This window comes from Pseudopodoces humilis, chromosome 3, assembly GCF_049639895.1.
Source record: "Pseudopodoces humilis isolate 2021_Gansu_Grassland_sample_001 chromosome 3, ASM4963989v1, whole genome shotgun sequence".
NCBI lineage: Eukaryota > Metazoa > Chordata > Aves > Passeriformes > Paridae > Pseudopodoces > Pseudopodoces humilis.
Genome location: NC_142202.1, coordinates 49914048 through 49926904, shown reverse-complemented (window position 1 = coordinate 49926904; position 12857 = coordinate 49914048). Strand labels below are relative to the sequence as shown.

Sequence of the window (12857 nt, the reverse complement as noted above, 5' to 3'; positions counted from 1 at the left end):
TGATTTAACTTTCAAAAGCGGTGTTCAAACACTGTTGTGTAGTACTTAGTTTAGAGTTATTCTTCTGTCTGATCTGTAATTCCAGCAGCTGAAAACAAAGCATTCAATCTCAAGGCGCTGCTTAAGCAGCAGGAAAGAAGCAATGCCTGCCACAGCACAGTGCATTCCAAAAACCCTCCAGGATAATGCTTCACTTCTAACTGCACCTGCACAGAGCATCTTTTAAGTAGGCCTTTGAGTTAATACTTTGTCCTTACCTTATGTCAGGGATATCAGGAGAACACTGAGATAGCAATATTTGAAGGGCATTACCTCCACAAAAGCCAGAGCTGGCTTCAGATGAAAGGATTTCACACTCTCCCACAGGAAGCGGAGTTATGCACACTTCCCCTTCAAAAGGGATCAGAGCAGGGGAAGTATACAGCAATTTCTCCAAATGGTCTCATGTGTATAAAGAGACACTCAAGAGTACACCTTCCACAGGGTTTTACCTAAAAGTAACACTGAACATCCTGGTTTAGAACAAAGCCCATCCACATCCATAGAAAGACTGTCCCTCGCTTCAAATTCAATTTCAAATAGGTCTTCGGTTCCTGGGACTGGGGAGCAATCCCACCATGTTGCATTCCCAGAGATTATAAATAAACTGGCAAAGATCAGTGGCAAAGTTTTATTTTCTGAGGGAAATTTGAAAGATACCTGAATTTCAGGATATTCTATTTAAAGAGCAATGGATGGGGTTTGCCTCTCTATTGCTACTAGTAAGGGGCAGATCTGACAGCAATACTCTTGAGTCCATCCTTGTGTTGGACCTCTCTCTTTGTAAACACCTTAGACCATACTATGTTCAACTTCTTCAGGGAAAACCACAGCTGGCAGTCTACAGATAAGCCAAAAGATTGCTTTATCCAGGAGGTGAGCAAGAAGGAATTCCTTCTCTCACACAGAGAGTTTGTAGCCGTAACAGTGACAGAAGAAATTGCATGTTGCAAGCTGAGGAAAAAAGAATTAAGATATATTTTTGACAAAAAAGACATTTTTGTCTTGCATTTGTAAATCTACCCCATGGGTCAGAGTCAGGTACTTAATTTATCACATAATTTAGCAGGCTGAATGCTCTTTTTGAACAAGGTTAGGATGACTTACAAAAAGTTCATAACAAATGTCAAAGCATGTTTTAAGCTGGATATCTCAAGAGTGTTTCACTTTTTAGTCCAGACAAAAAGAAGACAGAACTAGAAAGTTTTATAGAATTATGGCCAGAACCAGACGAATAATTGCTGTGAATCATCAGCCTGAGGTCCACTGACTTTTTTCAAAGAAGGTGACACCAGGGAGTTCCTGCAGGACTCCAACTCCGATTCAGACAAGTTTGCCCATTTGTAAAGATGCCCCTTGGAAACGTGGCAGTGGTGGGGCAGCACGTGACTTATTATAGTAAGTAACATGATTTAGCATATTCTGAATGCACATCTCTGGGGAGGGGGTGTGAACAGGTCAGGGTGGAGAAAACGGTGACACGGACACCCTTTTTCTTTGTTGCCTGGATGGAAATCCAGACTCACACTTCCTAGAGCAAGACTACAGAAAGCTGTCTGGGATGTGTGTCTCCAAGCAAACTCTTTCAAGTACAACAGATCAGAAATGAAGTTTGTTATGAAGAAGCGCTGAAACAGCAAACACATTGCATACAATGCACTTGCTACTTTGTAAGTTGGAAGGCAGTATCAAGCCTCCTACAATGCACTTTAAACATTTCTGTCACATTTAAGCAATACAGAAAACCACCACCACTAGGCAGGCGTGGCTAACACCACCGCTGCTTTCTATCAGTAGCCACTTAGCAGTTTAATTCTTCATAGAGTACAGAGAGCTTTAAAGTCAATTTAGCAAAGATAAAAGAAAATTATCAGCTTTAACCCTAATGAAGCAAACACCCCCCCCCCCATGCCCCCAGAACCCTCCTACCCCCCAGATCTGTTTGCATTACAGTGTAGTAGCTTTTCCAGCTTTTCCTTTAGAAACAATATTTTTATATATAAAAGCCACATCTTTGGCTCCTAATATTTAGAACAGCTTCACTGAAAGCAATGGATCTGGCCACCATTACACAGCTCACTGGAATTTGCTCTATTTGTATTTACAGTTTTCAGCAGACTGCTCATTTGTCTCTGAGCTGACAGACCAATAAACCTCTGTCACTTTTCTAGCACACCAGCCCCATTCCCTTCTTCATGCTGGCCAACATCTAACCCGGGCAATTACATTTTATCTCCTAACTTTATCCTGAAATCTTAGCTCTATAATATTGTAATCTTTTTGTCTCTTTTGTGGCTGTACAGAGCTGAACAGCTGCTCAAAGAGCTTCTCCAAATATTTCTGCAAATAAATTTTGTTTTCCAACATTCACAATAATGCAAACAAAAAATGTGCCAGCCAGGCTGAACTGAAAGACCATTTAGAAATCAGTGAGACTTTCACATTATTTCTTCTCTGCTGTTTACCCTGGTCTAGCTCCTATTTAGGTGGACACAGCAGTAGTTGAACTCAGTCATCTTAAAAGTCACTTCAAATTTAACTCTGAATACCCCAAAATCCCAACAAAATTTACTGAAAAATGAAGTAGAAGAGAGTGGTTAAGCACAGTGGTTAAGTAGAAAATTTTCACTCCCAAAAATAAATATGACTTCAATTGACAAACAAACTCACATAAGCTCATTTTAACACATTCAAAATGAAAGACTTCTAATATCAGTTTGTCATTTTACACTACATTTTACTTTGAAGTAAAGAAGTAGGTATTAAACAAAGACCAGAATTTGAATGGTGACCATGATTTAATATCTCAAAATTATTTCTTTGAAGCCAATTCTCTAATTAGTATGGTCTTTTCGAAAAAAAATTAGCCCCAAATCTTATGTATTAGTAACATATGTTCAGCCAGTAAACTGAAGGGTTGTGTTTGAACAGCATTACCCATAGATGTGGTTTGAATTTTCTTTCTTGGTCTACATACACACACTACAGAGTAGTACTGCACACTGTCTAATTTCACTGTTCTTAATGAGACCATCACACACAGTTCCACTGACTTAACCAGCTGTTCACGAAATATAGAAGAGCGTATTTCTTGTTTCTAGGGGCAGGATTTTAAACACAACAGTCAATGAGCAATCAAAGTTGCCACAGGTAGTCTTGATCCTATCAAATACACATTCTTTGTCCTTCTAAGTGTAATGGATTTAACAAGTCTCAGCATAAAACTTGGGGGGGTAGAAAGAAGAAGAAAACCTAATCTCAGAAATATATAGGAAGCTGTCTTCCTGCCTGCTGTGCGTCTGTCAGCAGGACATAAAAGAAGCTAATTTCAATCTAAACAATAACACAAGAGACTGGTCAGATGCTAAGTTAATGCCATTTGATACTTCCCACATTTTATTTATTACTAGGATCCAAATTTGTGGCACCTACATGCTCAGCACCAAAAAGCTCAAAATTATGAGCTTTTAAGCTGTTAGCAAAACCCCCATTTGGTTCCCAGTAATTTTCAGCTTTAAATGTTAAGATTTTTTGATTAGTTATTGCAGTAGAACTACAAACACAAGCATGAGTTTCAAGGTGTCGCAATGAAACACAATTCAGCAAATACACACCCTAACAGGTTGTTCAGAGAAGCTGTGGATGCCAGTTCCTGGAAGTCTTCAAGGCCAGGTGGAATGGAACTTTGAGAAACCTGGTCTAGTGGAAGGTGTCCCTGTCCATGCCTAGGGGGTTGAAACTAGATGGTCTTTAAAGGTCTCTTCCAACTCAAATAATTCCGTGATTCTATAAGCAATGCTAGGAAGTGGAAGCATGAAGTTTATTTTAACATGCGCAGCAAAGCTATTGCAAAACATGCTAAAATTTTTTAAATACTAAAGAAATACTAAATACTAAAATAGAAAATACTAAAATAGAAATACTAAAGAAGGAATGTTTCCTGTAAGAACTAAGTCTTTGGGAGTCTTGTGAATAACTTTAAGGAAGACCTTCAAGCAACCACTTAGGAAACACACATGATTTGGCTCCGACCTCTCCAACAGGTGTATCACAAGATTGCTCAGCAGACAGCTCTAAGGTTTGAAAGAGCAAGCAAGAAGTTTGAATAGACTACAGAACTGTAAAGGAGACAGTGGACTGAGGAGAGGTAAACAGACACAGCAATAACTGGTGGAGATTTTCCCAGCTGTAACAGGAGTGATGTGTGGTACTTGCTTGTTTTTCCTAGTCATGACAAAGGGACTCACCAGCTAACAACAAGCATGAGGCACACATGAATCAGAACCTACATTTCTGAGAAAACATCCACCAACAGAAAGAGGTAAGTGGAAAAATACGTTCAGAGTTATTTCAAAAAACCCATAGCATCTCAACAGCCCTCAGTAATTCTTAGTAGCACTGCACCTTCTCTCAAAGTCTTGCATGTCTGCACATGTGCAAGACTCAGCAGAGAAAGTCTCTCTGGAGTTATCTGGGATGATCACTGGAAGCTTAAGAGATTGCTAACGCTCGTAATGAAGACTTTTGGATGCAAACCTGTACCTGTTCCCTGATCAGGTTTGTTAGATATGCAAAGCTACTGCTGAACTCTAGGAGAGGGTGATAAGAAAGTTAGGGTCGTAAACAGATCACAGTTCCCTCCTAGAGATCAACACAGTTTCAGATCAGAATTATTTGAATAATTAAACTGTAATAATATCAACCCATGCTGTTATTTTATTCAAGTAAAAGGCATTGGCTTACAAATAATCTATTTGAAACACAGTATGGAATGACTTTGAATTATACCCATTTTCCACAGAAATGGCTTCTGGCACAGCCAGAGAGAGTCTTCAACGAATCTCACTTTTGTGCTGATTTGGTCAGGGATTGAAATGGGGGGGGGGGGAAGAGTTACTAAGCAACAGCAGGCCAGGAGCAGGAGAAAGGTCTGTAGTCTTAATTGATACTAACATTAAAAAGCAGTGCAACAAGAGAAAGCTCAAGATGAGAGTTTTACTGCTTTGGAAGTGAAATAATTCATCATTAGAAACCCCAGGCAGGCAATCACTGAAATCCGAGTTTTTCATTCATCCCAACTACATGCTGCACGATGTACTGCAAACCCTTTTTTTGCAGGGAGATTAAGTAGTTTATTCTCAGTAGTGAACAAGATGAAGGACCCAGATATAGCTCTTACATATGAGAGCCCAGGACACATACATAGTTTTCTCTCTACTCCTACCTCAGGAAAGGGGAATGTGGTGTAAATTACTGCTAAACGGGTCCCCAAGACATTGCCATCCACAGAACTGACATCATGTGCAGATATAGCTCTTCCTCCTCCACACTATCTATGGTTAAGAGGGTTGTGACTTTTCTAGAAAGCCAGCCCGAAGCCCAGTCTCCAGACCCCTCGGACAAGGCAAAGAAATTTGCTTAGCTAAATCTGTATTAATATGATCAAGCAAGCCAGAAATACTGACAGTTTCCTTCCAGAATTCGTATCTATTTCCTCTTCTACTGTAAGCAAAGTAGTTTCATGAGGATGTGATAACAGAACATGAGTTATCACATGAATACTTAAAAATTCAAATGAAAAAGCCCTTGATGTGGAAAGTGCTGTGAACCCTACTACTGAACAATCAACCTTTATTTGCCTAGCCAGCAGTACCTCAAGCAGAAGTTATTTGCTTTAACTTCACCTGAAGAAAATCTGATTCCTGACTAACTACTGGCTTTTTTATAAGATTCAAATTATTAAGTTTTGCTCTGTTTTTTTTTTTTTTTTAGGAATCAAACATGTAAAAAACCACACAAACACAAACCTGAGTACCTCAAACTACTGAGCATTCTGAATTATTATCTCTTCCCATTTCTGCGTTCTTTGACTCTGCACTTATTTAAGTACACTAGATTTCAGCATTTACTGGTTTTCCCACATACTCCAATGTACTTAAAGTGACTAAAATGAAACCACAAGAGGGAAAACTACTAGGATGACTGTTGCTGAGGAGGAAAAACCAGCAACCCAGGTCTGGTTCACTCAAACTGTCTGATGATTCGTATTTAAAGTGTTGAGAGTTAAGAGTCATCTTCTGCCCTGATTTGTCCTGGTGCAAGTCAGCTGAGCTTACAAAATAGGATCTGGTACCATGAAGAGGACTGTCCCCTCACAGGATACGAGTAATGGCCACTTGAGTAAATGTAAGTTACTCACATCCTGCTAGTGAAGTAATCTGTCTCTATACATTCACATTCATTTTTAGTTGCCTGCAGGAATCTGAAGGTGAATCTCATTTGTTACCTAATGAAAGTAATTTCACCAGATACAACACAAGCACTCTGAAAAACCACCATTACTCACACATAAAGTGTAAGCAAAGCAGCATTTCTTAGGTTGCTTAATTAGGGTCCATATCTGAACACTCAGCATTCACCACACAAGCCTCAATCTCCCTGGTTGGCTACAGTACCTTCCCAGCTGATTTGCTCCAAGTCTCAAAGAGCAGTATGACCTCCTCTTTCATTATCCAGATCACTCTTACTTATTATTCTTTTAAACTGAAGTGATTCCCAAGAGTAGGGTGACTGCACACCTCCTCCAGAGCCCGAGACCTACCTCCCCTTTTTCAAAACAGAAGTGGACCGCTCATTTCTTTATTAAACTGCACACATTTTAAATAAAAGACATACAATGACCAACCAGTCAACCTCAGCAGGCATTCAAAAAGTGATCGACCGATACCTATTTAATATCCAAGTTTATATATACAATTACGGAGAATACATACATACACACAACAAGCACTTCAAAATATCTACAAAGAGGTGATTCTACCTAAGAAATTAAATTATTCTGGTACAAAATACTGCAAATTATAGGTATCAATAACAGGTACACCAAAGGAAGGTGGAGGCGCAATATTTGAAGACTGAATGCATTGGAAGAATTTAATGACCAAATCACAATGACATGATAATCCAGAGTTCTGAAGAAACAAGCCACACAGTTCTATTAAGTCTACTAAAACACTGCAGTGCAATTACAGGAGAATAAAAAATTACCAACTGGTACTGAAACAACTACAGGCCTATCACCCTGACTTCAACAGAAGGCAAGAGGTTTTGAACCATAAACAATGCGGAGCACAGGTTAAGACGCAGAATCAAGTGATTAGAAGTACCATGCTAACCTGAAAACTCATCTCTACCTAATGAAAATATCGCAGGTCTAACCTGGACTTCGGTAAAGCATGTGATGATGTGCCATGTGTTAGTGAGATCGGAAAAAAACAGACAAGATTTATACAGTTAATGAAAAAGCAAGCGCTCTTTACCCAGTAATATACCACATTTAAAGAGAAAATAGTGGCAGAGGGCAGAGTTTTTCAAGTTTTTAATAGTGGTGGTTATCAAAACCCAAGCCGTAAGGGAGTCGCTCCGCTTCGCACAAGGGAAGCGCGGGCCGGTCGTGTGAAGGGAGCCCAGCGCACGCAAAGGTCGGGGAGAGGTTTGCCGGTGGAAGAGGAGAGGCCATGCTCTCGGAAGGGCACGGCGAACACCGCCGGGAAAGCTCCTGCAGCGGCCGGGCTGCCCGGCGGCCCCGGGGCGCCGCTTCTCCGTCACCTTCACCGCGGGGCCGCCACTGCGGAGCTCCGGGCGGGCCGGGAGAGCTCTCGGCGCCGGCACTGAGCCCGGCTGCCCCGGCGGAGGTCAGCCCCGGAGCCGCGGAGCTACTCGCTCTGGTTTTCAGCCGCGCTTGTATCACCCCGGGTACAAACACCACGCACCAGACCGGCCGGGGCAGCGCCATCGGCAAACTGACGTGGCTTCGGCGCGGCACAGCCCCCGGTGCGCGTGTCCCGGCGGAGCGCTGCCCAAAGCAGGGGCTCTTTCTCAGCTCCGCGGCCCCGGCGGCTCTGCCCCACGCCGGGACGGTCCGGCTCCGACCGCGGCTCCCCGCCACCCCCGGCCCCCAGCGGCGTTTGCTCCGCAGCTTCCCCGAGCAGCAAGGCGAGGGAAACCTACCTGCCGGACCGCCCAGGGCATCCTCGCTCTCCAAAACGCCTCTGTGCTTCGCCCCGCGGAGCTCCCCCTTGGATTTCCAAACGAGCTTTACCATCTTGATCATCTCGGGCAAGTCCCAGGCCAGGGTCCCCTGCTGATAACCGGGCAGGCTGCCCATGGGAAAGGGCATCGGCTCTTCCCCCGTCCTCCTTCGCCTGCCCGGCTCTGCCGCGGGGAAGAAGCGCTCCAGTACCGGCATCCTGGCTCGCGCCCCGTGCCGGGGGGCCGCAGCCACCCCCCGGCCCGAGCAGCCGCGATGGGCATCCAGAGCGGGGCGAGGGCGCCCGGCTGCCCACCGCCGCCGTCCCTCACCAGGGGCGCGCTCGGCCCCGGCCCCGCGGAGGGAAGGAGCTCCGGGCCCCGGCGGCCGCGCTCGGCTCCCGCCGCTGCGCGCCCTCAGCCCGCCGCCAGGCGCCTGCAGCCGGGGCCAAGCGGCTGCCGGGCAGGCGCGGGGCCGCCGCTCATGCCGGCGCGGCGCCGGGACCCGGGGGCGGGGGCTCGGGCCGCTGCTGCGGGCGGCACCCGGGGCGGCCGCAGCTCACACCCCGCTAAGCGCCACGGCCGAGGCACTTTGACTTTATCCCTGCCGAGATGCCATGGGGGAGCCCCCTCCGCCCCGCCTTCCTCCTCGCCCAGCTGGCTGCGGAGCCGGTGGGGGTTTTGGCCTCTTAGTCAAAGCCCGCCGTCACCTCGGCTGCCCTTGGGCGGGAGGAAGGGCGGTGATTCACGGGACGCGGCGAGAGCCGGGAGCGGAGCAGGAGCGCGCTGGCGGCGTGCGGTGCCCCCGCCTGCCCCGCTCTCGGACGCCAGCCCGACCCGGCACGCAGAGGGGCAGCGGAGGTGCCGGCGCCTGAGGGGTCAGAAAGCAGGGAGCTGCTGAAAGGACGGGTTTAGGGTTTAGGAAAGGGCGTGGGGTCTGCCCCGAGCCCGCGGTCACTTGGGCTGTAAAGCTGCACCTGAACGGGTTCACGTTAGGACAGAGCCTGGTGGCAGCGGTCGCTCCCGGACTACGATGAGGAGGCAATTATTCATCGCTAATCTTTAAAAACAATTCAAAGCCGCCCGGCAGAGTGCTCTGTCTCATGCAGCAGTAGAGGTGGCGTGCTGGGGCTGCGCAGCTGTCAGCGAGAGCTTCCCCGGACTTGTGGGCTGCCTTCGGCCAGACCCCATAGCAGCGCCCGGCCCTTCCCTGGCATCCTGGCGCCGGAGGGGCCATGCGATTTTCAAAACATTTATATTGCCTTTATACAATATATGCCCTTTAGCCTGCTCGTGGTACTGGTCTGTCCCTTAGATTACGGAGCGTACAGCGGAGGGCGGAGGTTGAACTCTTGCATCAGCACTTAGTTTTCAGTAAAATTGCAGAAGACTTATTTAATGGGATTTTAGTGGGCTTTATAACATTTTCTAGCGTGCATAGTTAATACGTTTGTCTTCTCTGGGTTACATTCAGTGTTCTGCCTTCTCTCCAGATGGAAAAGTAAACCTCCAAACAAGCAGGATCTCCCTTCACACAGGAAGAGAAGCCAAGAGAATAGACTGAAACTTAACACCCTTACATGTAGAAAACAGAGTGCACAAGTCTTTCCTCCTCATATTAACATCATGCTGTTTCCCTGTTACAGGATTTCTGCCCCGCTTATCTTGATGTCTCAACCTCAAAGTGCCAGCTCTAATGGTTTGCTAAAGTTTTGATTCAGACTGTAGTGCCATACTATTAGCCCTCTACACTTGGTAGCTTTGCCTTGAAAATTACGAAGCACTTCCAAAGTAGTGTAGTATTGTTTTTGTGCTGATATTTTGCACTCTTTTGTATCAGGATATCCTGACTCATTGAACAAAGGAGTTAAGAACAAAGAAATAGATGATGTGCAGTACAGTAGCTCAAGCATTGACACATTTGTACAATCTGTGGTTATCATTTTCTAGAAAGGCAAATTTAATTTGTTTTATTTTCATCTAGCTTACTGTGATATTTTAGGTGTTTCATATTCATGTGTCTCGTGCAATTACTCTTTAAAGCACTGTTCCTATCAAAATGGGATAAACTAGGCAACTGAAATCCAGAAGACTTTGAGGACGCTGTCTACTGCATGGTTTAAACCTTACACCCCAACTACTTCATTTTGGCTTTGTGCAACAAGGAGTTGCAGTAGCTTTTTTTCAGTTACTGTTTTTCCTCTTTGTTTACCTCTGTGCTTTGTGGTCCCCACTGAGGCAAAGAGCAGAAGTGCCAGAGCACTCTGAAAGAAAGGCTATCCTTGTGCCATTTCCAGCTTCACTGGATGCAAAAAGTGATCAAGAAGTAACTGAAAGTGGCACTTAGCGCTAAGGTTTAGCTGACAAAGTGATGTACTGCCAAAGGTTGGATGCAATGGTCATGGAGATCTTTCCCAACCATAATGATTCTGTGATAAAAGGTACCAGACATTGTGGAAGGCAATGTATTCACAGATGTCCAGACTAATTTTTAGATTAATACCTGAATATTTAAGTGCTTAACAGAACTTAGACAGCCCTCTTGATAGCAGCAATAAAAGATTTCTAAACCTATACTACCTTCTTGTGTCCTTAAAACTGTGAAAGTCTTTGTATCATTTGTGGCTGGGTCACTTGGGTAGGTACCTGTTTTTTGGATAGGATCAGGATTAATTGTTGTATTTGTTTTCACTTACAGTTCTACAGGTGCAAAGGAGGAGGCCAGTCCAAAACCAAACTGAAATACATCTATTGTTATAGTATCAGTATTTCAAGAAGCTATGTAGTAAACCTAATGAAATGTACTTTTTCTCTTGTAAGATTACTGTCAAATGAAAACAACTGTTTTTAGATAGCCTGGAGTTTTTGTTTTCTTTCTGATTTCTGGACAGTTTAAGGATCAGCAGTTGTGAATGAAAAAAAGTATGTTAAAATTGTTGCTTGGCATTAATAGGTATGTCTGTAAAGTAATTCATCTTATTCTTAATAAACTAATGCTTCACAGTTGTACTCCAATTCAGTGATTACTTATCCTTAATTCATTCAAGATTTTGCTGTAACTGACTTTCTTTTTTGACTTTTTCATTATAAGAATGGTGCCACATAAACTGCTCACAGGAAAGCCTGGGAGATCTATACTTGAATATAAGGAGTTCTAGCACCAATCTCTACATCACTCTCAGAGATCTCTAATTGACAAAATGCTCAGATTTTGCAAGTTCTCTGCTTCTCTGTCTTCAGCTGTGCTGTGATGATTTATCCAACTTGAAGATGTGACCTTAACATCATGCTTTTCAGTTAAGAAAATCCATCAGAAATAAAACATACTCCTACACAGCAATGTACCCAGCCATTTGTAACTGCATTTTGAATGGTCCTTCAGCAAGCTCAACTCACCTAAAATTTCTCTTTTGTATTCACACTTCCAGCCATATTTGAAGGAAACGCTTTAGCAGAGATAGATGGCTTTATTTCTACCAACTGCATTTCTCTCTCACTCCGACTTAAAGAAGCTTAAGTGATTACAAGAGAAATATAAATGTATTAACTCTGTCCCTCATTCATTCTGAGAACCAATGCCAAAAAAAAGGCAAATGGAGTCATCTGAAAACATGACAAGGCAGTGCATAGTTTCACAGGTAGACATGAGAACTGGAAAAGACTTGAGGAAAGGAATACTGTGATGTGAGAAAAGGGAAGAGAGTAAGCTGAAAGATTAATAGCTGGTGTCTCTTAAAAAGTTTTACTTGTTTGCTTATTCACTCTGAAGTTATGTACTAAGAGCAGCAGCCGCAGAATTGCATGCCAGATGGTAGAGGAAGTGCCTCGTGTATCTTTCCAGTCTACTGAAGCCTGCAGGGTTCTTGTTAACCCACTGCTCTGGTTTTCATTGCAATTCCTTTCTTCCCCTTTTTGCTTTTCCTTCCTTCAAAGAAAAAGGAGGGAGGGGGGAAGAAAAAAAAAGAAAAAAAGAGAGAAAAGCCATAGTTTAAACTGTCAGTAGCACCATCCTTTTGGCTTTGAGCTACCCTGTCTTTTGCCAAATATACTGTCTCCAGCAGCTCTCCCACAACAAATCAGTCCAGACACACAAAAGCTGTAAAAAAAGAATGGTGAAGAAAGATCCTTGATTCTCTTCTTCTGCCCCCGCCACAGCCTTTTCCTTTTGCTTCCTTCCTCAAGCTTCATTCCCCAGCAGTGGTCTCCTTGCCAGTACTGTAAGTGATACTGGAACCTCCAGCCTGCAGCTTTGCTGACAGCTTCCTTAGAGTACAGGCGCCTTTGCCTTTCTGTATTAACAGGCCATTGTAAAGCAGAAGTTATATTCTATTATTCTTCCCACTTCCATCTGATAGCTGATTTTGAAAAAATGTCTCATAAATTATTAGCATGGCAGAGTCATTACTTTTGGAAACTTTTCCTATTATTTCAGCTAACCCACACCGCTGCCTTGTGTCAGAACTTGCATTTCCAAACAGACACCTAAAAAGATTTTATATAGTCTGTTTTTACAGTATATTATTAAAAAAAAATTGGAAACATACTGCCAGTTTTTTAAGTGATTCACAAACATTAAGAAGTTTAAATGTAGAGACCAGTTTCAAAGACTATCAGATACTGATTTTTAGAAAGTGTAAAGCATGTGTCTTTAGATGGCTCTTATTTGTGAAATCATCAGTAGTTGCTTATGAAAAGTATGCCTTTGTCTCTGTCCCAGGGACCGTAGTCACGCAGAGACCACAGGTGAGGCCGTTGCCTAGGGTCAGAACCAGGAGATGACACCATCACCA

At 43.8% G+C, this 12857-nt stretch overlaps 1 protein-coding gene across 3 annotated transcripts in view; it reads right to left on the bottom strand.

Moving 5' to 3' along the window:
• Positions 1-12857, bottom strand: part of PDE7B (phosphodiesterase 7B) — a 175225-nt gene that overhangs the window by 79543 nt on the left and 82825 nt on the right. Inside the window, exon 1 of one of the 3 annotated variants that reach the window (XM_014263432.2) lies at positions 8050-8374. The exons of the other annotated variants lie outside the window; for them this stretch is intronic. Within the exon in view, the coding sequence (XP_014118907.2) occupies positions 8050-8287 (238 nt within the window). The 5' untranslated portion in view covers positions 8288-8374. Of the gene's footprint in view, positions 1-8049; positions 8375-12857 lie in introns of those variants that run through there. 3 annotated transcript variants of the gene reach the window in all.